This window comes from Bos javanicus, chromosome 3, assembly GCF_032452875.1.
Source record: "Bos javanicus breed banteng chromosome 3, ARS-OSU_banteng_1.0, whole genome shotgun sequence".
Classification (NCBI taxonomy): Eukaryota; Metazoa; Chordata; class Mammalia; order Artiodactyla; family Bovidae; genus Bos; species Bos javanicus.
In genome coordinates, this window is record NC_083870.1 from 59,699,375 (window position 1) to 59,725,866 (window position 26,492).

The 26,492-nt window shown below is 37.4% G+C and overlaps 2 protein-coding genes across 2 annotated transcripts in view; one reads left to right on the forward strand and one right to left on the reverse strand.

Moving 5' to 3' along the window:
- The first annotated feature begins 3,363 nt into the window (after nucleotides 1-3,363).
- On the forward strand, nucleotides 3,364-18,349 carry CTBS (chitobiase). The gene is given in 8 exon segments (XM_061411442.1): nucleotides 3,364-3,577; nucleotides 4,743-4,881; nucleotides 5,362-5,570; nucleotides 8,701-8,872; nucleotides 11,127-11,224; nucleotides 11,572-11,718; nucleotides 16,979-17,069; nucleotides 17,072-18,349. Coding segments are annotated over 8 exon segments (1,131 nt in total). The 5' UTR covers nucleotides 3,364-3,400; the 3' UTR covers nucleotides 17,170-18,349.
- The window catches only part of SPATA1 (spermatogenesis associated 1), a 70,161-nt gene continuing 52,520 nt past the window's right edge, over nucleotides 8,852-26,492 (reverse strand). Inside the window, 6 exon segments of the mRNA XM_061411441.1 lie at nucleotides 8,852-8,869; nucleotides 16,371-16,440; nucleotides 20,231-20,258; nucleotides 20,260-20,318; nucleotides 22,658-22,756; nucleotides 25,872-26,050. Coding sequence (XP_061267425.1) covers nucleotides 20,231-20,258; nucleotides 20,260-20,318; nucleotides 22,658-22,756; nucleotides 25,872-26,050 — 365 coding nt within the window. The 3' untranslated portion in view covers nucleotides 8,852-8,869; nucleotides 16,371-16,440.

Genomic DNA, 26,492 nt, shown 5'->3' on the forward strand with positions numbered 1-26,492 from the left:
TTCAAAATTCATATTCATGGCCTCCATACAGACTCAGTAAAGCAGAAATTCTGGGTGCAGGGCCTAGGATACTCCATTTGAAATGTATGTCAATATTTTGAAATGTTACATACATGACTTTTCCATTTGATTGATAATTTGGCAGAATTTTAAGCAGAAATCATCTTCCTTCAGAATTTCAAATGCAGTGTTTCACTGTCTTTGAGCTTTGTGTTGCTACTGAGAAATCTGAGGAGCTTCTGATTCTTGATACTTTGTGACTTTCTCTCTGGAAGCTCATAGGATCTGTATCTTGCCCTTCTGAAAACCCCTATCCTTCATTCTTGGAGTTGATGATTTCTTCACATCTGGACTACTCTTTCAATATTCTTTTTTTTTTTTTTTTTGAAGAGTATTTTTGTACTTTGCTCAGACATTCTGATTTTTTCCTAATTTCTGTGATTTTTCTAATTTCCACGAACTCTATTCCCATGCCCCTTAAAAAAAATAGCATCCTGTTGCAGTTTTCATCTTCTTTTACCTTTCTGGGGATATTACTGAGAGGTGTCTTTTTTTTTTTTTTTAAGTATCCTCCGAACAATGCTTGTTTCCTCCATACTCCTTTTTCTGTTGTTTGTTTTATATTATTTAATTGTTTTATTTGTTCTAGGTGATTAAAAGTAAGAGATAAGAAGTAAAAAGAGAGGGAGCTCTGAGTGAGTGACTGGTATTTTTGACTTTGAATTTCAAAAGGATGATCTCAGGGCATTTCTAATATCTTCGGTCAGGCACAAAGTTAGTTATATCCTTTTTAGATGAGGCTTAGGGTTAGTGGCCCACTCCAGTACTCTTGCTTGAAAAATCCCATGGACGGAGGAGCCTGTTAGGCTGCAATCCATGGGGTCGCTAAGAGTTGGACACGACTGAGTGACTTCACTTTCACTTTTCACTTTCATGCATTGGAGAAGGAAATGGCAACCCACTCCAGTGTTCTTGCCTGGAGAATCCCAGGGACGGGGGAGCCTGGTGGGCTGCCATCTATGGGGTTGCACAGAGTCGGACACGACTGAAGTGACTTAGCGGCAGCAGCAGTAGGGTTAGTGGTGCCCAAGCATCTACCAGAGAATTCACCCTCCCAGAGAATTAAACCTCCAAACTTCAGCCTGGGTGGGAGAAGGGCAGTTGCCCAGACATAAGGCTGGAGAAAGGATCTATAGATCTGCTTCTCAAGAGACTCTCACCTAATTCCCTGCATTTTCTGACATCGTAACCTCCATCCCCCCTTCATCCCTAATTTCTGAGGCACCTCTTGCAGTTCCAGTGATAGGGACAGAGTGAAAGGACAAAGTAGATGATTAAACAGTTAACGCCACTAGGGGATTGTAAGTAGAAAAATATGGGAAACCCTTGTTAAGTTAATGATTACTCAAGAGAGCAGGTTTGCTTAACCACAAAACCAAGCAGCCTTGCTTAGCAACAAAACCATGCAACAGACACATGAGACACACCCCAAAACAATAAAACAATGGTGGCATGAGACCTGCGCAGTGAGCTCAGTAAATTAACGATCCCTGCACATGCTCTCTGCACACATACACACAAATGATAATTTAGGGACCTAGCTTGACTATTTAGGGGTGAAAAAACTCCCCTGCTCAACCTGGAAGAGGAGCTGAAGGAAGCAGGACATCTACTCAGGAAAGACAAAGAAATTCTTCTCCTCCCTACTTTTCCTTTGATTATAAAACTGTAGTCCAGTAAGTTCTTGGGAGTGTAGCACCCCCTTGCCCACCCACTTGAAAACATCACAAGCATCTTATTCTAATAAATCACTTCTTATCTATCACTTTGCCTCTCGATGAATTCTTTTCTGCACTGAGAATAAAGAATTATGGTACCAGAGCCCTTTGGAGCCCCAGAAACAACACCCAAATTGTTTCCCTGAGAACTTTTGAAGATTCTATGAATTAGGTTGTTGCTCAGGTTTCTGCACTGTCGGGAGTTGGGGTACCTAGGCCTCATACTTGTGCTTTCAAGCTTCCAAAATGTTGCTGTTAGCTCCCTGCCCTTTGGGGTTCAGCTTTTTACTGGAGTTTAAGCATGGAAGGAAGCGAAATTAGAGTCCATATTCAAACCACCATCTTAATTCAACAGATACCCATATCTTTAAAATCTTTGGGCCATTTCCACCAGGTACTACAGTCATCCCTTCCAAGGCACCCTACTTCTCCATTTTGAGGGCTCCCAATAGTTTTAGACTCCACAAGGAAGATATATACAACCATGACACACAAAAATGGTAGGCGATATACATTTGAGCCAATGCTCTGCCGGGCACCAGGGTCCTGGCTGCCTGGGCTCGGTGTGTGTTTTGCCAGAGTTTTACATCTGTGTAAGTTTTGAAGTATTCATTAACAAAAGAAACCACTCATCACACACAATAAACACTTTCCATATTTAATAGAAGAATATTTGATGCGATTTCAATATACAGTCATTAAAAAAGAGAAACAGAAAAAGTAACAGCACATCCTCTGGGAAATCCCATGGACAGAGAAGCCTGGTGGGCTACAGTCCATGGTGTCGGAAAGAGTCGGACACAAACTAGCAACTAAAACAACAGTACATCCATCACCAAATTGGCCTGACCAACTTCCAGATTAAACAGTGCTAGGAAATCCCTTATTAACAGCAATCTGGAGCCCCAATTGGGAAAAAGTCCTGGGCAATGGGTCCACCCCACGGTTGAAACTTCAGATTGTAGTTTTGGGAACTCCCGCTCATAATCCCAGGTCACAAACTCAAATCGTCATCAGTTTACACTCAAAAAATACAGCTCTGGTTTTACTTTAATGTTTGCAATGCTGTTTTTTTGTTTTTTTTTTTTCCACCTTTTAAGTCATAAGATTTTCCAGATACCAGGGGGTCTGACGAGGTCTCCAGAGGCTCCGAGGAAATCGAAGATCCACTCCCTCTCTTATCTAAAGCACTGTCCCTTGACTGGCTGATACGAGTTCGTGTGTTTGAGACAAACACCTAGCCCAGGCAGGGTTAGAAGGCAGTCAGAAACCTCTCCTGCTTCTAAAGCCTGCCCAGACTACTTGCTTTTTAATTTCCTTCACGAGGCTCTTGTTGTTGTTCAGTCGCTCAGTAGTGTCCGACTCTTTGAGACCCCATGGACTGCAGCACGCCAGGCCTCTCTGTCCCTCACGCTCAACATCTCCCTGAGTTTGCCCAAGTCGGTCTGCAAGGCGCCAGAGGCTCATAAACTTCAGTGCCTCCTTCCGACAGCCCAGATCCCCAGGGCTTGGAGACCGCAGCCTCCCCACCCCGCCCCGCCCCGCCCCGCCTCCCCTCTCCCCTCCATAAAGCAGGCCCCAGCTGGGAACCCGAAGGTACCGTTGCCTGGTGAGCCGCTAGTATGGCACGGCTGCAGCTAGCAGGGAGCCGGCGCCTGGTTCCCTTGCCCCGCCGGGCGCCCAGACTCGCTCCGCTGCTGCTGCCGCTGCTGCTGGCGCTGCCCGATGGGGCAAGGGCGGACTGCCCGTGCAAGGTCCCAGCGCTGTGCCGTCCCATCACCCACCGCCCCGACTTCGAGGTCAGTGGCATCCCTCTCCCCTGACCCTCCGGGTCTGGTTCTCACAGGGCCCCCAAAAGACTTTGAGTAGAAGAACGGAGCCGGAAAAAGAGGTGTTGGGGGGTAGGGGGGCGGAACTAACTTTGCTCGCGGAGGACCTTTCTGTTCACGAATTTCCTTGAGGAAATTTGGGATCAGAGAGGTTGAGTAACTCCTCCCAGGTCTCACAGTTAAGTATTCCAACCTAGGCCTGAATCCAAGACCCTTGCATCAGCCTGCTGTGTTTCTCCTGAGGTACTCTGGCCAAACAAGCAGGCCTGTAAGGAAACAACTCCCTAAGTAGCAAGACCTATTGGTTTCCAAGAGGATGAGGATGAGTTTGAGAGAATCAGCACTGCGGCGCGGTCCAGTGAAAGACTGAACGTGCTCCTTACTCTGCTTTTCTATACCCGGCACCCAAGAAGGGGGATAAAAATAGGTCTTTAATTTTCTAAAATGCATACCTAAAATATATATATTTTCTTCTTAAAATCCTTTCCCTCGGGATAATTTCTCAAAAGGGCTTCAAGTCCTTTCATGATTTAACCCTGACTACCTCTCTCTGGTTCATTATTGTCTTCCTCCAAATTCTAGGTGTCAGCCGAACATAACACTGGGCTCTCTGTGCCTCCAGGCACTTGCCACTATTTCTTCCTAGCTTACCCTCCCCTGCTTTCCAGACCCTGCTAATTTCCTCTGCCACCAATTAATTGGGACCCGTATATCTAATTGGAGAAGGCAATGGCACCCCACTCCAGTACTCTTGCCTGGAAAATCCCATGGATGGAGGAGCCTGGTAGGCTGCAGTCCATGGGGTCGCTAGGAGTCTGACACTACTGAGCAACTTCACTTTGACTTTTCACTTTTGTGCATTGGAGGAGGAAATGGCAACCCACTCCAGTGTTCTTGCCTGGAGAATCCCATGGACAGAGGAGCCTGGTGGGCTGCCATCTATGGGGTCGCACAGAGTCTGACACAACTGAAGTGACTTAGCAGTAGCAGCAGCAGCATATCTAATTCATTCTTGTACTCTCAGTGTCTACCAGTGCCTGGCATATGATCGATGATTAATTAATATTTCTTTGGGTGGTCAGAATGGTATTCTTCCTGGTTTAAGTGAGGGTGCTTATTCCTGTTGTTTTGGCAGGTCTTTGTATTTGATGTTGGACATAAAACTTGGAAATATTATGACTGGTCACAGATTACAACTGTGGTACTTTTCTCAAATTATGACCCAGAACTTATGTGCCATGCTCATGCAAAAGGAGCCAGAGTAGTGTTAAAAGGTAAGGTACAACTTTAACCAGATGTGTCTAGCCAATTGGTAAGTTTAGTTGCATCATCTGCTATCTCAATTTCCAAAAATGTTCATGTTTATATGTTTAGCATCCTAAAATTAATCTTACTGTTTAATTCATTTTTCAGGTAGAGAGATTTTTAAAGCATCAAGTCAACCACCATATGATCTGGGCAAAATACTGAGTCCTAATTAGCATGATGACCCTTAGCTAGCCATAGCTCACAATCTCTGTTTTTAATCTGAGAATATTACTAATTATTCATAATGGTTATTTAGAGATCAGTGACATTTTCTGTGATTTTGATGTATTATTTCTTCATTTGGAAAACTTAAATTTGAGGCTGAGCATTCAAAAATTATGAGATGTTTTAAAGATATTTGGATCTCTTTGGAATGGGTTTGTGAAATATATTTTATTAAAATGTGGAAAGCATGTATGTACAAAAGATGTCTATTTCTTCCATAGGAGATGTACCTGTAAAGGATATCATTAATGCTACTTTCAGAGCATCCTGGATAGCTCAACAAGTTAAGCTGGCCAAAACACAATATATGGATGGAATTAATCTAGACATAGAACAAGATGTTGCTCATTCATCACCTGAATATTATGCATTAACTGCTTTAGTCAAAGAAACCACAGACTCTTTCCATCATGAAATTAAAGGATCACAGGTGAAAATTCATCTGCTGTTTTTTGGAAACCCCTTGTTTTTCCTCTCAATCATTAAGGTAGAATCTCAGTTTTACTGAGTAGGAAGTTTCAGCACATCCTAAAAAATTTTCTGGAACTTTTGAGGTTCTTAACTAAAAGAGTTTTATAAAATTTTAAGGTGCCAAACCTGTTCTTTATTCACATAAGGCTACAACACTGGAACTGCCCTACCTGCTTGCCTTGCAGCATGGCTAGATATAGTAGAAAGGCAGAGGAAGCACTCAGTTGGCCAGGCCCTGCTTTCATCAGTTCAGGACAGAAACAGCTTTTGCCTAAGAGTAGAGATAGTCCTGGAGAAGTGTCTCACTTGCTCCATAGACTCTGAATTACTTTGCAAAGCACCCATGGCCCAGTGAGACTCAAACCCTAATTCTAGGAACTGTATTTTTATCAAGAGTGATAGGTGGGTGATTCTGGTCTAGTTGGTCAACATGAATTTGAGAAGCACTAGAAAAATAATAGACAACATAAAAATTGATATCTCTGTGACTGCATGCAAGTAGGGAAGGTTTGTCAGTGTGGAATTCAATTTTCCAGACAAGTACACTTTAGATCAAGAATAGCAAATACCTGGCATGCAGGTCACCGTACTCTTCTCACAGATTTTGGCCTCAGAAACTTTTCCTTCATTCTCTAGATTGCTTTGTTAATAGGGTAGAATTAATGTGTGGGAACTTATTTGCTGGTCCTGACTAAACTATAGTGAAAGAACAAAGAGGAAGAGACTGAGCAAAGACTTGGCAGTATGAGTATCTATTTCCATGGGCAAGTAGAACAATTTGGGCTACTATGTCAAGTTCATGTTAGGTAAGGTGGTGGGAAGTACGGTTGTCAAGCTGAGCCAGATTGTCACACAGAACATCCAGGATGTCACACTGAAGAGTATGCATTTGATTCTATATGTAATGGGTAAAGTGTGTAGAAAGTATCTGGGGAAGATTATTTATGGTAGTACGTAAAATTGTCTAGAGGAGACTTATAAGGAACCCAGTAATCCAATAACTTAGAATTTATGGTTTGAATAGGAATGATGGCATAACCCTAACAGGAGAAGGCAATGGCACCCCACTCCAGTACTCTTGCCTGGAAAAACCATGGACGGCGGAGCCTGGTAGGCTGTACTCCATGGGATCGCTAAGAGTCAGACATGACTGAACAACTTCACTTTCACTTTTCACTTTCATGCATTGGAGAAGGAAATGGCAATCCACTTCAGTGTTCTTGCCTGGAGAATCCCAGGGATAGGGGAGCCTGGTGGGCCTCCGTCTCTGGGGTCGCACAGAGTCGGACATGACTGAAGCAACTTAGCAGCAGCAGCAGCAGCATAACCCTAATGCTCAGAAAGTGTTCATTGAATTAGTGGATAAAAGAAAAGGAAGGGGCAGAACAATTGTTAGAAGCTACCTAAAAGAAAATGTGAGATTAGCTATAGGATGAGAGAGAAAGAGAGTCAGAAAAAGCCCCAAAGTCCTTAAACCGGTGAGCAGAAAAAAAAAAAAAAAAAGAGCCCCTGGAAAGAGAAATGAATTTTGGGGAAAAGATGATAATTTAGGATTATAGAATTTGTCCTTACAGAATTAAACAACTAGAAGGGCTCTTGAAGAATTCTTTCTACACTGTCACTGTTATAGTTGGAAAACAGACCACGTATTTAAAATGAAATAATCTAGTTATATGAGAGCCAACATAAGAATCAGTCTTTTGATTTCTTTTCTAATACACTAACACTACCTGCTAAAAACAGTGTGAGATTAACCATGACAGGAAACCCAGTGAAACTCACTGCTCAGAAGAGAGGCAAGGACTTGCAAAATGAATTTAAAATTTACCTGCTTAGAGGCAGTCACTTTCTCTATCACCTTATTATACTTCCATTTTGTAAGAGGAGAGAGTGAAAAAATGAAGTCCAATATGTAAAAATTTCACTTTATAACCTATTTTGCTGGAGAGATTTGGGGAAAGCCTGTACTTACAAAACAGAGCTTTCTTTAGTGTTAATAATGAGAGAGTTATAGAGAGAATTTTGAGAAAGTCCTAAGAAGAGTTAAGTAGAATAAATTGGCCAAAGTGTAAAAATTTAACTAAAATACCTCAACTTTTTGTAATATTAATCAGTATATTTATTGAGAGCCTAATTAAGAAGAAAACTTTTAATGAAGCTTCAGAACATTTGCAGGCATATATAATACTCAATTTTGGAGAAGGAAATGGCAACCCACTCCAGTGTTCTTGCCTGGAGAATCCCAGGGACAGAGGAGCCTGGTGGGCTGCCGTCTATGGGGTCGCACAGAGTCGGACACGACTGATGTGACTTAGCAGCAGCAGCAGCAGCAGCATAATACTCAATTAAAGCAATAAATCTTAAGAGGCTTGTCCTTACCGAGGACTGGCTCATATTCAAAATGAAAGATAATTTATCACTCAAGTTTTATTTGAATATTTCCATAAAATCAACCTTTTAAGTGGCTTGTATAACATTTTGAGTTGATTACTATATACTAGTAGCCATAAAATACCACTACTCTTTAATTATAATATTGGACTAAACCTACCAGGTAGCATAAAAGGAATCAGGAGCTCAAACTCCCAACACAGTCCAGTCAGCTTGTGCCAAGAGATGACCTATGTAACTTGCACGATATTTTAAAGAATTTTAAAATTTGAATTCTTTCCATGTGTTTTACTCTCTAGTTGCTTATAGACCCTACCATACCCTACTGTGATTACATGAATTTTCTTTAATCAGTTGAGTTGCCAGTCTGTAGGCATTTGAGTTTAAAACTCCTCTTCTACAGTGTGCCCACTCCTGGTCATTGTACAAGTCCAAATATTTCCTGGTCCAAATATATGTCCATTATCTATATCTATATATGTCCAAAATATTGTCCAAAACACATGTCTGGGTCAGTCCATGCAGGCAAAAAATACATTTCTTAGAATTGTTCTCATTCTATACATGTCAAACTCTATGTTCATACACCTAAGTGGTTCTTTTTGGGGGATAATATGACGCAAGAGAATATATAATCAACAAAACACCTGCCATAATATGCATATTTGATCATGTTACATAAAATGGTTTTTCTACAGGTAACCTTTGATGTACCTTGGGGTCCAAACTGCGTAGGTGCAAGGTGCTATAACTATACCGGAATTGCAGATGCCTGTGACTTTCTCTTTGTGATGTCTTACGACGAACGATGTCTGGCCTGTTCACAATGTATTGCAGGAGCCAATTCTCCCTATATTCAGACACTAACTGGTAAGAAATCACAAAGTGATCATTTATCAGTAACAGTAATTCTATAACCTCAAACATTAAGATATGTTTTAGTATTTCTAAGTCATTTGTATATGTTTTCCATTTGTAACACTTTCTTAAAACATAAACACCTCTTAATTTGAGAGCTTTAAATTTTATAAAAAGTTTTAACATTTTCAATTACTTCTTCTAAAAGTCTTGTCAGATAGGCGTAATAAATTAACTCTCCATTATAGATGAGATGAAGGGTGTTAAGATCTCATGATTGCATGGCTATTAGGTAGTGTATGGTTGGGATTCAAGCAGGTGTTCTAACTTCAGGTCACAGCTCTTTTCAGAAAGTTACGCAAAGAAGATATTTGCTTATTTAGAATTTGACAGAATTTTTTTGTGGAAATAACCAATGTTAAATAATTTAATAGCAAAGGTAGCTACAATGTAACTATTGTACATGATTGATAGTATTGTTTTTACCTTATTTGACATTTATGTTTAGTACCCATGCTACATTGACAATTACATTCCTATTAAGAGTACTTCTGGTATGTCATTCATATGACATGGACTTTGCATTATCCTTTCTGAAGTTTGCGTTGGTTTGTATGCCATCAACCGATTGAATAAAAGATTGCTTGTTAACTTTTGGACTTAAGTGAGGTTTTCTGGCATAGTTGACACTGATTTAACTATTAAATAATAAATAAAAACCCCTTTATATTTCATATAGAGGTAAAATCATAGAACCTGACTTGATCTTTTTTATCATGTCCTAATTGTCTGGATGGGTTTCCCAGGTGGCTCAGTGTTAAAGAATCCACCTGCCAATGCAGGAGACCCTAGTTCAGTCCCTGGGTCAGGAAGATCCCCTGGAGAAGGAAATGGCAACCCACTACAGTATTCTTTCCTGGGAAATCTCATGGACAGAGGAGCCAGGAGGGCTATAGTCAGTGGGGTTGCAAAGAGTTAGACATTACTTAGTGACTAAACAACAACAAATTTTCTGAATAGACTAGTTTGATCAAAAGCATATCCTATTTAAAATTTGAAAAAATGTGTTATAATACAAAATAATTATTTAATCCAGTGTTTGCAAGCTGCGTTTATGAAAGATATGATAATTATGTATATCAGTAAAAGATTCATTATCATGTATGTTTGGGAAATGATGCATACTCCATCCCTCTCTTGGATATTGAACAGTACATGGTAACTTTAAAGACTCAGAAAAACGGCAAATTACTCAACTCATCCTAGCTAATCTTGGAACATGTCTTTGTATTTTGCAGCATGGGTAAGAAAGGAATTGATAGGACCATGGATTTATTCATTTTTCTCTGTTTCCTATCTATAGATTATCTGCTACCGAGTAAGATAAGGTAGCTGTAATTCATGTGTATAGTTCAGTTCAGTGTCTCAGTCGTGTCTGACTCTTGGCGACCCCATGAACCGCAGCACGCCAGGCCTCCCTGTCCATCACCAACTGCTGGAGTCTACCCAAACCCATGTCCATTGAGTTGGTGATGCCATCCAACCATCTCATCCTCTGTTGTCCCCTTCTCCTCCTGCCCTCAATCCTTCCCAGCATCAGGGTCTTTTCAAATGAGTCAGCTCTTTGCATCAGGTGGCCAAAGTATTGGAGTTTCAGCTTCAACATCAGTCCTTCCAATGAACACCCAGGACTGATCTCCTTTAGGATACTGATAAAATATGAAACACTTGTGCATTCAAGAAGCAGTTTTGAGACCCCTGCCAGAAAGTTTGACTTATATAACTTTTTTAAAGCTTTAGAATCTAGGATATCAAATCTGTGCCTTAGTAGTTAATAGACACAATTAACATGCTTTCCTGAAATGTGCCAGTGTTCTTAAAATAAATTTTGTGAATTTTTTGCTTCAATTTGATTTTGATTATTTCGAATGTTTTCTATTAATTTGCATGCTGCAACTAAAAGAGCTGCATGCCGAAAATAAAAGATTCTGTAACATGCCACAACTAATGATCCTGCATACCAATGAAGACTCAGTGCAGCCAAATAAATAAATATTTTATAAAACAAATGACTTAGAAAGTGATACAAAATTTATAGACTTTAAGAGATGACTTTTATAGTATATTAGAGAAACACTGTAGTGTCTTGAATAAATGTACCTGTTTTTACAAACTTGGATTCTGAGTGGTTACATAGCTTGTATGAACACATTAGTAGATATATGAAGAGAAAAATAATATGATTTTTCTGTTCCTATTTGATCAGGATATGATGACTTCATCAAGATTGGAATTAACCCTAAGAAACTTGTAATGGGTATTCCCTGGTATGGTTATGATTTTACCTGCCAAAATCTATCAGTGGTAAGAACAAATCATTTCTTATGTAATTTTTTTCTCTTTCTAGAGCTTGGTTTGTTTCCTCTATATAAACTTTACTTTATTTAGAGTTTAGAAACTTCTCTCTATAGAATACATATACTTTATAGAGAACTTCTTTAGTTTGGGACTAAATAAATAATTAAATCCCATACAAGTGTGTGAATATTTCTATATATCTATTTAATATTAAAATTTAACTTCAATTTGTATAGTCAGATTATCTACTTATAGTTTATATTTCATGTATAATAATTTTTTATAATTTTTGATTTGACTCTGAAGATTTGTTTAATTGATAATCTATAACATGAACATTTTTGCGTTTATAGGATCATGTTTGTACCACTGCAAAATACCCTTGTAGAGATGCTGTACATCATCAAGTGACATATCAAAAAATTATGAAGCAAGTAAATAGTTCTACTTCTGGAAGACTGTGGGATAAAAATCAGCAGTCTCCTTATTATCACTATAAAGTAAGACTATCCACAAGTTACAAATCTTTATTAGTTTTCATGATTGCATGTTTTCATAATTACATATTTGATAGTAAGATTTTCTTCTATCAGTTTTCTTATAGGATACAACATACAGACCGCTGTTTACATGAGTAGACTTGTGTTTGAACCTGAGTAATCAGGAACTTGACTTCCCTTGTGAGCAATTCAAGTTATGCTAATAGTGGAACAGATAGATCTGCATGGGCCACTTGTCATTTTAGATGATATAGTAAAAACATGTATATCACAAACAATTTTCTTAGGAGTTGACAATTTTAAATGATGCCTGTGGCTTTTGAAAGGACTTTGGACCAAAATAGGTTACTTGCTCTGAAAATCTCCATTTTTCAAAGCAGTCTCACGATTCTTATGAGGCCGTTATATTGGAAGAAATGAGACTGAGACTAGAAGATGCATCATCATGCACTTTACAATGGAAAATTGTATCATTCCAAATTTATCCCACAGTTCAAACTGTGATATTAAATAAATTATAAACAATATTAAAAATTAGAGACTGAAAAATATTACAAACAGAAACTTGAAGAAACAGAGTAAATGACTAATAATTCTGTCAGGTAGTTTTTGATAAACAGGAATTGCCATACTGAAGGGATAAAAAAAGTTATATTATCCATAGTTTACCTTTAGCATAATAAAAACTTTTCCACACCTCAAAAATTTTTAAATACAAACCATCTTTGAATTTGCCTTAGATTATGTTAACTATTAAAGGAACCCTAAAATGATATGATGAATGTTAATTCCAGCAAGAATGTATATATATTTTTCTGATAGTCTGATATCAGACTATATATATACATATGTATATATGTATATATATACATATATATATAAATGACTACATATATACATATTTAATAAATTATAATTGATGTACATGTACATGCCTGTATATCATTTATGTAGAAAGTTTTAGTGTAGAGCTTTTTAAACTTTAGAATCTAGACTCTAAAGTATAAACTTATTAATTAAACTTGGGTATATTGTGATCCTTCTCCTCCTTAAGGAGAAGGATGAGATGGTTGGATGGCATCACCGACATGGGTTTGGGTGGACTCCGGGAGTTGGTATTGGACAGGGAGGTCTGGCGTGCTACGGTTCATGGGGTCGCAGAGAGTCGGACATGACTGAACAACTGAACTGAACTGAATATTGTGATCCTGTCTTTACCAAACCGTATTTATAGAATTTTGTTCTGGGAACTGTTAATAATACATAGACACACACACATACACACATACACACACTCGAGTGGTTACTAGTGGGAAGAGCAGGGAGAGGGCAATATAGAAGGTGGGGAAGTGGGAGGAACAAACTTTTGGGTATAAGATAGGCTCAAGGATATATTGTATGGCACAAGGAAAATAGCCAATATTGGAAAGTAACCTTCAAAATTGTGTAATTTTAAATTTTAAAGGTCAAATTAAATTCTAAAAGAATTTACTAAAAAAAACCACACACACACACACAAATACACATACACGCCATAGCCAAATATATCTGGAAAACACTACATACTGTAAGTCTCTCTTGAAAATTTATAATGTATAACATAATATTCAAGGATTTGAGATGTAAATTTGGAAAACTCAGCAGTGGCCACAGGACTGGAAAAGGTCCGTTTTCATTCCGATCCCAAAGAAAGGCAATGCCAAAGAATGCTCAAACTACTGCACAATTGCACTCATCTCACACGCTAGTAAAGTAATGCTCAAAATTCTCCAAGCCAGGCTTCAGCAGTATGTGAACCGTGAACTTCCTGATGTTCAAGCTGGTTTTAGAAAAGGCAGAGGAACCAGAGATCAAATTGCCAACATCTGCTGGATCATGGAAAAAGCAAGAGAGTTCCAGAAAAACATCTATTTCTGCTTTATTGACTATGCCAAAGCCTTTGACTGTGTGGATCACAATAAACTGTGGACAGTTCTGAAAGAGATGGGAATACCAGACCACCTGATCTGCCTCTTGAGAAATCTGCATGCAGGTCAGGAAGCAACAGTTAGAACTGGACATGGAACAACAGACTGGTTCCAAATAGGAAAAGGACTATGTCAAGGCTGTATATTGTCACCCTGCTTATTTAACTTATATGCAGAGTACATTATGAGAAATGCTGGGCTGGATGAAGCACAAGCTGGAATCAAGATTACTGGGAGAAATATCAATAACCTCAGATACGCAGATGACACCACCCTTATGGCAGAAAGTGAAGAAGAACTAAAAAGCCTCTGGATGAAAGTGAAAGTGGAGAGTGAAAAAGTTGGCTTAAAGCTCAAATTTCAGAAAACAAGATCATGGCATCTGGTCCCATCACTTCATGGGAAATAGATGGGGAAACAGTGGAAACAGTGTCAGACTTAATTTTTCTGGGCTCCAAAATCACCACAGATGGTGACTACAGTCATGAAATTAAAAGATGCTTACTCCTTGGAAGGAAGGTTATGACCAACCTAGATAGCATATTCAAAAGCAGAGACATTACTTTGCCAACAAAGGTTCATCTAGTCAAGGCTATGGTTTTTCCTGTGGTCACGTATGGATGTGAGAGTTGGACTGTGAAGAAGGCTGAGCGCCGAAGAATTGATGCTTTTGAACTGTGGTGTTGGAGAAGACTCTTGAGAGTCCCTTGGACTGCAAGGAGATCCAACCAGTCCATTCTGAAGGAGATCAGCCCTGGGATTTCTTTGGAAGGAATGATGCTAAATCTGAAACTCTAGTAGTTTGGCCACCTCAGGCGAAGAGTTGACTCATTGGAAAAGACTCTGATGCTGGGAGGGATTGGGGGCAGGAGGAGAAGGGGACGACAGAGGATGAGATAGCTGGATGGCATCACTGACTCGATGGACCTGAGTCTGGGTGAACTCCAGGGGTTGGACAGGGAGGCCTGGCGTGCTGCAATTCATGGGGTCACAAAGAATCGGACATGACTGAGCAACTGAACTAACTATAGTACATACGGAGAAGGCAATGGCAACCCACTCCAATACTCTTGCCTGGAAAATCCCATGGATGGAGGAGCCCGGGAGGCTATAGTCCATGGGGTCACTATAAGTCGGACACGACTGAGTGACTTCACTTTCACTTTTCACTTTCATGCATTGGAGAAGGAAAATGGCAACCCACTCCAGTGTTCTTGCCTAGAGAATCCCAGGGACGGGGGAGCCTGGTGGACTGCCGTCTATGGGGTCACAAAGAGTTGGACATGACTGAAGCGACTTAGCAGCAGCAGCACAGTACATAAAGTAATTTAATTGTTTGACATAGAACCCTGTTTCCCAACACTCTTAGAAACTTGCAGGGGAACAGTTTTTCATGGACATCAGTTTGGTAAATGGCTTATTTAACCAATTATATATAGTTTGGAAATACATATTTTAAAATAAATAGTTTACCCTATTATGTACTGTTTTTTTGTAATTCCTTTTTTTTCCCTTAATGCATAATAAGACATATTCTTTAAGATTTTAGAACTGAGGAAACATCTTGATGAACCTTGAAAACTATTCATTTCATGGCACTTCAGACAGCCATCTAGTTATAACCAATTTGTTCTCCTTCATTCTTTGTAAAATTCCATAGCAACCCAAATCAAGTTTCTGTTTTTACTGAAGAGAATCATTGTGCTTTCTAAAGCTGTCTCAGCAATAGCAGCTTCCTGTTGCAGTCAATATTCTTGGAGGCATATATTCCTTAACCAGGCATATGTCAAACTTACAAATATCCAGTTTTTCATCCTTTGATCCTTCACTATTTGAGGTATTTGAAATTTTTAGTATGTCAGAAAGACTCAAAGTACTATTGGGTTGGCCAGAAATTTCATCCTAATTTTGTAAGCTAGTATGGAAAAAAGCTAAACGAACTTTTTGGCCAACCCAATAGAATGATGACAAAATTCAAAGGGATATGTCTTTGGGGCAATATGTCTTTGCCCCTGCCTCTAACAAAATAAATCTTTCTATATTTAGGGACAATGTTTGCAAGTTGTCTTTTAATATCGAATCACAATTGATACTAGAGCATGTATGCCTTTTTCTAAACAATTTATATAATAGGATATAAGATATAGTAATGAATCTGCTACACTTATATGTAATGAATCAGCTATACTTATATATCCACAGCTTATTCATTTACCAAGTGACTACTATCCTTTAAAGCAGTCATCTTATGAGATGATTCTAATTCTCATGGTGCTAGCATAAATAAAAATATTACTGACATTCATTGAGAATTGCCTTTAAAGAGTTCCCCAGATGTATATAAAAATTAGTAAATTATTTTAAATCGCAGATTGTTCTATTTTTTACTTCCTATCTTTCCTCCTTCCTTTACCCTTTTGCTTAATTCTGCTCCTTTCCTCTTTCTTTTATCCTTTATCCATAGCTTATATACCTTCTAAAAGAGACTACGGTTAGTGCTAGATAGAGGCAAGTGGTAGTGGGGAAAAGGACTTTTAAGGAAAGTAAGCATAAGACCAATTTCTAGTTTGTGGTTCTTAATCAGGTGTGTGCCTACGTCACCCATGGGGTCCAGACCCACAGGCTCTTAGACTCAATTCTGTAAGACCTAGAAAAAGAGATATTTTCTTCATCCATTGCCATTACCTTTTGATCTGACTGTTTCATCATAAACAAAGACACCTGTTGAGCTTCTAACTAGGTACATTCCCAGGAACTGTAAGTGAATGCAAAAAAACAAAACAAAATGTGTATAAGTTGGTTTTAGAAGGCAAAAGCAGTGATCCTCCTTAATCTTGACTACATATCAGAATCACCTAATGGAACATTAAAACATAACACAAAGAAACAAATATATGTTATAGCACTAGCCCTGGAAGATTTTGATTCAATAGTTTTCATGTGGTGTGGGTCCTAGGAATCTGTTTTTAAAAGTCCTCACAAGTGATTCAGATGTGAACAGCACATCTTGGTTGATAATCACCAAATCAGAGCAAGGAAGGAATCTTAGGACATGAGGAGGATTTTAAATAGGATATATTGGGAGGCTCATTTGTGTAATCTCTATTGTTATAAAAGTACTACAGGCAATGATATCTAGAAAGTATCACATATAGAATGATGGACTGTATTATGCATGTCCTGAAAGTTTTATTATTTCAATTGTACCCTATTTGAATCATTGGATTTAAGAAACACTTTTTCCTCTTATTGTGCAGACTATTTTCAAGTTACATTTTAATTTATTTGTACAGGATCAGGCTGGCCATTTCCATCAAGTGTGGTATGATGACCCTCAGAGCATTTCTCTAAAGGCATCATATGTACAAAAACGTGGCATACTCGGCATGGCATGTGGCATGCAAACTGCCTTGACTACTCTGGAGATGCTATAGCAAAACAGCAAACTGAAGAAATGTGGAAAGCCTTAAACCCAAACCTGTGACCAGAGATGAACATCTTGTGTTAAACTATGAAGATTTAGAAAAATGATCCGTTTAAATCTATCTAGTTTCTGGAAGAGATTAAAAAATTTAAACCTTTTTTCATGTTCTTATATGTTTTAGTTATTAGTATTCTCAAAAACAGATAAAGAACAAAGAAATGCTTTGTTTGAAATTGAAAAATACCTATGTATATCTTCTGTGTACAACAACATAAAGGTAAAGGTAAGAAGCAAGTCAACTTACCATGTCAAATATTCCCCTGTAAGAAGTTTAATACTATAGTTGGGAACAATTGCTTTCAGAATTTTATTATGCTAAAATTTTAAATGATAATAAATGATAAAATATATACTTACAAATCAGTGACAATTTATAAATATGTATAATTTGAAGTGGAAATTGTTTGCCTAGGGATAGATTTTTAAAAATTTAGTCTGGGAATCTGTTTTATACTTTTTTCAATAAATTTTAAACCTGCAATTTTGTGTCTTTAGGTTCATCAAATTGATGCAAATAATTTTTCTGCTTCCCGATTTCTTATAACACTCATGTTCTTGGAGTCACTTGAATGAAACTCACTTAAGTCTCCAAAGGGGGAAAAAATGAATATAAAAGATCAAAATACTTAGAAAATACAAGAAGGTAACTTAATAGTAATTTTTGAATTAGTACGTTAGATATATATTATATTTACCAACTAAATTTTTTTTGAGGTTGTATCTGAAATGTTTACAAAAAACTTGATGTTGAACCCAGTTCTGTTCATTGTCATTTACCCTCCCAAATTATTAATATTCCTTCACTGATGGACATCTGTATATCCTGGTTAGTTTTGTTTGCATAGTTAAATTTTTTCAATTTCTACATCTGTGTTTTGATTATCTAAAGATATTAGTTTCTTAACTGTTGTTTTCTTCCTAAAAGAGAAATTTTGTGCAAATAAATGTACAAGGGTCTATGTTTCCTTTCTCAAGCCAATTTAGAATATTGTGTTGCATTTATATTAATTCCTATAAATTCTTAGATTAAAAATCTGCACTCTTAAACTCTGGATTTACATAAATCCTGCCTTCCCTGTGCATTCTGTCCTCTTCAAATTGGGATAAATGATGGTTGAGTCTTCTGTTATGAGAATAATTCATTTCCTACTTGTATGATTATTTATGGCAAAGTAAAACCAATCATTTTCCATAGTATTTGCTGATTACTATTGTCTTTGTATTTTTAAAATAAATTTAAAAGATTTAAATTCTCAGTACTAATCTCTTATAGCTGTGAATGCAAGTTAGACTCATTTTTTTATTTTTTATTTTTTTTAGATCAAACAGATTTTTAATTCAATTGTATGTTCTCATTAAATACAGAAATTATACCTCTATTTTTTCTGTTACAAGTTACTATTACCGTTACAAGTTTCTGTTACTCTTATCTGTCATCTTTTTGTGTATTTTTTATTTATGCTGTTTTTCTCATTTTTCCTTTTTGGGCTTCTTTTTTTAAAAATTATTTAATTATTATTATTTTACTTTACAATATTGCATTGGTTTTGCCATACATCAACATGCATCCGCCACGGGTGTACACGTGTTCCCAATCCTGAACCCCCTCCCACCTCCCTCCCCATATCATCCCTCTGGGTCATCCCAGTGCACCAGCCCCAAGCTTCTGTATCCTGTATCGAACCTGGACTGGCGATTCATTTGTTATATGATATTATACATGTTTTAATGCCATTCTCCCAAATCATCCCCCCCTCCCTCTCCCACAGAGTCCAAAATACTGTTCTATACATCTGTGTCTCTTTTGCTGTCTTGCATACAGGGTTGTCGTTACCATCTTTCTAAATTCCATATATATGCGTTAGTATACTGTATTGGTGTTTTTCTTTCTGGCTTACTTAACTCTGCATAATTAAAATTAAAAGCTTCTGCACAGCAAAAGAAACTATAAGCAAGGTGAAAAGACAGCCTTCAGAATGGGAGAAAATAACAGCAAATGAAGCAACTAATAAACAACTAATCTCAAAAATATACAAGCAACTCCTACAGCTCAATTCCAGAAAAATAAACGACCCAATCAAAAAATAGGCCAAAGAACTAAATAGACATTTCTCCAAAGAAGACATACAGATGGCTAACAAATACATGAAAAGATGCTCAACACCACTCATTATCAGAGAAATGCAAATCAAAGCCACAATGAGGTACCATTTCACGCCAGCCAGAATGGCTGCGATCCAAAAGTCTACAAGCAATAAATGCTGGAGAGGGTGTGGAGAAAAGGGAACCCTCTTACACTGTTGGTGGGAATGCAAACTAGTACAGCCACTATGGAGAACAGTGTGGAGATTCCTTAAAAAACTGGAAATAGAACTGCCATACGACCCAGCAATCCCACTGCTGGGCATACACACCGAGGAAACCAGAATTGAAAGAGACACGTGTACCCCAATGTTCATCGCAGCACTGTTTATAATAGCCAGGACATGGAAGCAACCTAGATGTCCATCATCAGATGAATGGATAAGAAAGCTGTGGTACATATACACAATGGAGTATTACTCAGCCATTAAAAAGAATACATTTGAATCAGTTCTAATGAGGTGGATGAAACTGGAGCCTATTACACAGAGTGAAGACTCATATTTATTAAAATAAATAATTTTTCATTTTACAGTCATACTAGGTATTATATTTTAAGACTACTTAAAAGTGAAAATGATAAAATATAGTACTGTAAAATAAAATGTAATACATTTGAAACCTTAAAAAATAGCCAAATAACCACCATTTTGCTTTTTTACACCTATATTTCCTGAAACACTGTATAATAGCCACAAGAAAAGTGAAAAGATGTAAAACTTATAATTTATATGAAACAAGGAGAACAATGGTTAAATAAATACGTTCAAGTAAGTAAATAAAATTTTTTTTTTGGCCACACCACAATGCATGTGGGATCTTAATTCCTATACCAGAGATTGAACCTGCACTCCCTGTAATGGAAGTGCAGAGTCTTAATCACTGGATTTTGACCAATAAAAGTTTTAAATTAACATACCTAATTGAGATTGAAAAGTTGTATTAAGTTTCTTCTGTGCCAGTTCAGCTTTCAATGTGCGTAAATCTGAAATTGCTTGTTTTCTCATCTATAAAAAAGAATTGTCTTTCAAAAATGAACTTCCATCTTTTCTAGAATTATATAATTGTCATATAAATAAGGGTTTTTGAAATAGCTTTCATGTCTTCTCTCATTTGCCTTCAGTCCCTTTGCTTGCACTGGATTACTATGGTAAATGTATCATTCATAAGTCCCTTTGAGTAAGCATGCTTATCTACTGCTAGTTATGCTACCAAATAATTTCACTTATTAGTATATAAGCATGTTAAAAAAATAAATGGTTCTAAAAAACTAGAGTGAGAAAGAATTTTATCTTTCATTTATTTCAGTATCTTCTCAATGTGTAAAGAAAATGGTAAAAGCAAAAAACCTCTGACTCCTAAAGAAATTACAAAAAAACTTAATTTCCTGACCTTAGAAACCGAGCAAGTACTTAAGAAATATAATAGTGTGGTAAGCACTCTTTTAAGTGCATTAACCCCTTAGATTCTTCCAGAAATTTAATTGAAGCAGATACTGTTATTCCTCCTCATTTTACAGCTAAGAAAACTGAAATGCCTAGAGTTAAGTAAATTGCTAAGGTATAAAACCAGAAAGTGGCACAGCCAGAATTCAAACTTAGACCATCTGCTACCAGAACTTGCCATTCTGAGTATTGTCTGTGGACCAGCAGCATCAGCATCACCTGGGAGTCTGTTAGTGCTGAAGATTTTCAGGCTTCCCCCAGAGATCTATTGAATCAGATCCTGCTAGTTTTAACAGGATCTCCAGGTGATACAACATTGAACTTTGAGAAGCAGATTGTGTTATATTATTTGAATATGATTGCAACAGTCAAAATAGGTTTTCTGCTCCTTAGAGCTGTATCTTATGTGTAGATACATAAATTCTTATAATGTATCTTATAATGTCTTCTATGTGACAGTTAGGTCCTATGGTTAATGTAGGATTTTTTTCACCTGCAGCCTGTAAGCTGAAAACATGGTTCTCTTTTTTACATGTCTTTCCTGTTTTTTCACTATAATTCTAATTTGGGTTCAAACCATTTATATGTAATATTTATAAGGCTAAAATATACAAAAAATGGTAAGAACTAATGTGTATGCTTTCCAGAAGAAAAGGGCATGAGGAAGTTGTAATTGAAGGCCTTGGTGGGTCTTCTACCCATTCAACTATCCTTAAGTGGACAAGTTTTACGCTTGATTTCTCTCCTTTTTCTGAATACACAGGAGTTTTCATTCACTGAATGTACTATTTTTTTTTGAGTGTATACTGTATAAAAATGTCAAATAACTTGTTTTTTTTTGTTATTTAAAATTGTCCTTTACCTTTTTCCTTTCCTGTAGTTTTAAGCTTCTCAGTGCTGAGCCAGAGTTTAGTCTGGAGAATGCTGCTAGTGAAAAGAATCTAGAACAGTGCTGTCCAATAGAGTAGCCACTTGCCACATGTAACTATTTAACCTGAAAGTAACTAAAATTAAATCTAAAATTCAATTCCTCAGTCACACAACAATCTATATATCAAGTGTTCAACATCCTTATGTGGCTAGTGGCTACCTTATCAGACAGTGCAGGTCTTAAACATTTCCACCACCACAGAAAGTTGTATTGGACAGTGCTAATTCTCGACAGGGGTCATTATTCTCTGTCATAAAGCTATTTCTGATAAAGAGAGCACTCATATAACATTGTATATATATGTGTGTGTATATATATATATATATGAAAACAACCAGAGTAAATGAGATAATTACCCGAGAGGAGAAAATATTAAAATTAAATGGGAGCTCAGAGAGTTCAGTGGTTTGTCCGACTTAGGTATGAATGATGCTAATGTATGAAAATTACTTCTTTAAAAATATTTTATGGAAACTCTGTACTGATTCATGAGCTTCCCTGATGGCTCAAGAGATAAAGAATCTGCCTGCAATGTCTCCTGGTTCTGACAGGAGACATGGGTCTGATCCCTGGGTCATGAAGATCTGCTGGAGAAGGAAATGGCAACCCACTCCAGTATCCTTGCCTGGAAAATCCCATGGACAGAGGAGCATGGCGAGCTACAGTCCATGGGATCACAAAGAGTCGGACAGGACTGAGCATATGATGAATGGATGGGATACTGATTCACAAGGTTCTTTTACTTTATTTCTTAGTGAAATTTTACTAAGTTTTGCTTTGGCCTTGTTAGGAATCTTTTCACAGGATTTCATTATTATTCTTGTACTTTTTTCACTCATGCTTTTTTGTTAAGGTAACAATTTTAAGACAGTCCTTACTGCCTTTACACTATTAACAAGCAAAGTTAAAACACCAAAGTAGTTTATTTCAAGATAAATGTTATAATCTTATTAGGGGAAATACAAAGTACCTTAATTTCTATTATGAGTTTCATTTTGTCAGTATCCAGTTTTCTCTTAAGTTGATCAATAGCATGTTGTACTTCAGTGATCTGGATGATAAGGTAATTCTGTATGGGACATATAAAGATGTCTTTGTTTAGTATAACATCTACCTTTTAAATTTTTAATTCTTTGTCAATATGAACAACAAAAAGATCAAATATCAAAAGAGCATATCATGAAAATAACCTATTCCATAAAATAAGCTTGTTGCTTTGCAGTAAATTATTGAGTTGTTTAAATTATTGAGTTGTTAATTTCTTATGCTTTAGGGACCACTTTCCTTTATGTTCTACTACCATTTTAATGTATTATAAAAATAAATAGGTATTTGTAAAATTTACCATTAAATTAGCACCATAGAATCCAACAACTATTACTATAAGATTAATATACTAGGTTTAAGATACTTAGCATGACTTCAGAAATTGGCATAATGGTTTATCAGTGGAATCATAATAGAATCACATTAAAATATTTAATAATGAAATATTTTATTTTATAAGAAAATCTGTTAATATGAAAAAACCTATTTTAGTTAAGTAAAGATTACTTAAGTAACCTTTTGGTTACTTTTGTTCAGCAAAGTTTGTGAGTTGCTATTGTTCATTGTTCAGTTGTTAGTTGTGTCTGATTCTTTATGACCCCATGGGCTGTAGCATGCCAGGCTTCCCTGTCCTTCACCATCTCCTGGAGCTTGCTCAAACTCATGTCCGTTAAGTCGGTGATGCCATTCAACCATCTAGTCCTTGTCGTCCCCTTCTCCTGCTGTCAATCTTTCCCAGTATAAGGGTCTTTTCCAATGAGTTGGTTCTTCCCATCAGGTGGCCATAGCATTGGAGCTTCAGCTTCATCATCGGTCCTACCAATGAATATTCAGGATTGATTTCCTTTAGGATGGACTGGTTTGATCTCCTTTCAGTCCAAGGGACTCTCAAGAATCTTCACCAACATGACAGTTCAGAAACATCAATTCTTCAGCGCTCAGCCTTCTCCATGGTCCAACTCTCACATCCATACATGACTACTGGAAAAACCATGAGATGGTTTAGTCACTAAGTCATGTCCAAATCTTGCAACCCCATGGAATGTCGCCTGCCAGGCTCCTCTGTCCATGGGATTCTCCAGGCAAGAATACTGGAGTGAGTTGCCATTTCCTTCCCCAGGGGATCTTCCTGACACAGGAATCAAACCCAGGTCTCCTGGGTTGCAAGTAGATTCTTTGCCAACTGAGCTACGAGAGGAAAACCGTATCTCTGATTATACAGACCTTTGTTGGCAAAGTAATGTCTCTGCTTTTAAATATGCTCTATACGTTTGTCATAGCTTTTCTTCCAAGGAGTACGTGTTTTTTAATTTCATGGCTGCAGTCACAGTCTGCAGTGATTTTGGAGCCCAAGAAAATAAAGGCTGTCACTGTTTCCATTGTTTCCCCATCTATTTGCCATGAAGTGATGGGACTAGATGCCATGAACTTAGTTTTCTGAATGTTGAGTTTTAAGCCAGCGTTTTCACTCTCCTTTTTCACCTTTATCAAAAGGCTCTTTAGTTCCTCTTGGCTTTCTGCCATAAGGGAGGTATCATCTGCATATCTGAGGTTATTGATATTTCTCCCAGCAATCTTGATTCCAGCTTGTGCTTCATCCAGCCTGGTATTTTGCATGTCATCTGCATATAAGTTAAATAAGTGGGGTGACCATATACAGCCTTGACGTACCCCTTTCCCAATTTGGAACCAGTGCTTTGGTTCTAACTTGCTTCTTGACCTGCATACAGATTTCTCAGGAGGCAGGTAAGGTGGTCTGGTATTCCCTTCTCTTTAAGAAATTTCCACTTTGTTGTGATCCACAGTCAAAGGCTTTGCCATAGTCAATAAAGCAGACGTAGATGTTTTTCTGGAACTTTCTTGCTTTTTCTCTGATCCAGTGGGTGTTGGCAATTTGATCTCTGGTTCCTCTGCCTTTTCTAAATCCAGCTTGAACTGGATTTTCAAACTGGATTTTCTGGAAATTCTCACATACTGTTGAAGCCTAGCTTGGAGAATTTTGACCATTACTTTGCTAGTGTGTGAGATGAGTGCAATTGTACAGTAGTTTGAGCATTCTTTGGCATTGCCTTTTTTTGGGATTGGAATGAAAACTGACCTTTTCCAGTCCTGTGGTAACTGCTGAGTTTTCCAAATTTGCTGGCATATTGAGTGCAGCACTTTTACAGCATCATCTTTTAGGATTTGAAATAGCTCAGCTGGAATTCCATCACCTCCTCCACTAGCTTTGTTTGTAGTGATGCTTCTTAAGGCCCACTTGACTTCTCACTCCAGGATGTCTGGCTCTAGGTGAATGATCACACCATCGTGATTATCTTGGTCATTAAGATCTTTTTTGTATAGTTCTTCTGTGTATTCTTGCCACCTCTTCTTAATATATTCTGCTTCTGTTGGGTCCATACTATTTCTGTCCTTTAATGTACCCATCTTTGCATGAATTGTTCCCTTGGTATCTCTAATTTTCTTGAAGAGATCCCTAGTCTTTCCCATTCTATTGTTTTCCTCTTGTTTCTTTGCACTGATCACTGAGGAAGGCTTTCTTATCTCTCCTTGCTATTCTTTGTGAGGTGTAACTGTCTGGAAAGAAAGAATTTAAGCTGCTTTCATGAAAAGGACATTATCATATATTCAACTTGAGAAAACAGTAAGATAAAAAGTTTCAGTGATGCTTAAAAAAAGTATCAGCTAATATGGAGAAAACTTTATTTAAAACTATTTGGATTTTATATTAAAATGACCTAAAATGGTAAACTTTTACTCATAGAAACAGAGTAGATTGGTGGTTGGTGGAAGCAGGAGGTGCGGGTTGGGAGAAATGGGTAACAGTGGTCAAAAGTTACAAACTTGTAGATATAAGATCTACAAGTTCTAGGGATGTAATATACAGCACAGGGGCTTTCCTGGAGGCTCAGACAGTAGAGAATCTTCCTGAAATGCAGGAGACCTGGGTTCGATCCCTGGGTGGGAAGACCCCCAGGAGAAGGGAATGGCCATCCACTCCAGTATTCTTGCCTAGAGAATCCCCACGGACAGAGGAACCTGGCAGGTTACAGTCCATAGGGTTTTGCAAAGAGTCAGGCATGACTGAAGTGACTTAGCAGGCACACTCAACAGAATGTGAACATATTTAATAGTACCTTAGAGTCTGTGATGTTTGCAAGATTCTTTGGTCTCATCTTGATCTCCCTGGCTTTAAGTTGCATGAGCAATTTTTTATAGTGAAGTTCCACATCTTCTCGAAGTTTTGTTAAAACTTCCTCCAATGATGCTGTAACTTTCTTTGTTTCAAAGCACTTTTTTTTCCAACCACCACAGGCTTAAAAAAAAAAAAACAAACCAACAACAACAAAAAAACGCAAATGCTATAGTTTGATTAAACTTTTCAATCTGGAAAGGACCCTGGAGTTAATTCAAATCATTCCTCTCTCATATGCTGAGGAAATTAGAGTTAAGAGAAAAATGTTTATTGAATTAAAAGGCCTACATATATAGTACAATACTCTTAAATCCAGGGACCAAAATCAAGTTCTTCATGCTTGTACTTTTTTAGAAAATCTTTCTTCAAAATACTACCTATAACAAAATATGTATACTTTTATTTTGATTACTTTTATCCATAATCTGATTTGAATTCAGTATTTATATAATTAAAAATATAAAACAAAAAGGCAAAATATATATTTTCAGATTTTCCTTATTTTTCAGCCCGAAAATGACTTGTTTTATGAAATCAGTTGATTCTAATTCATCATTTATCA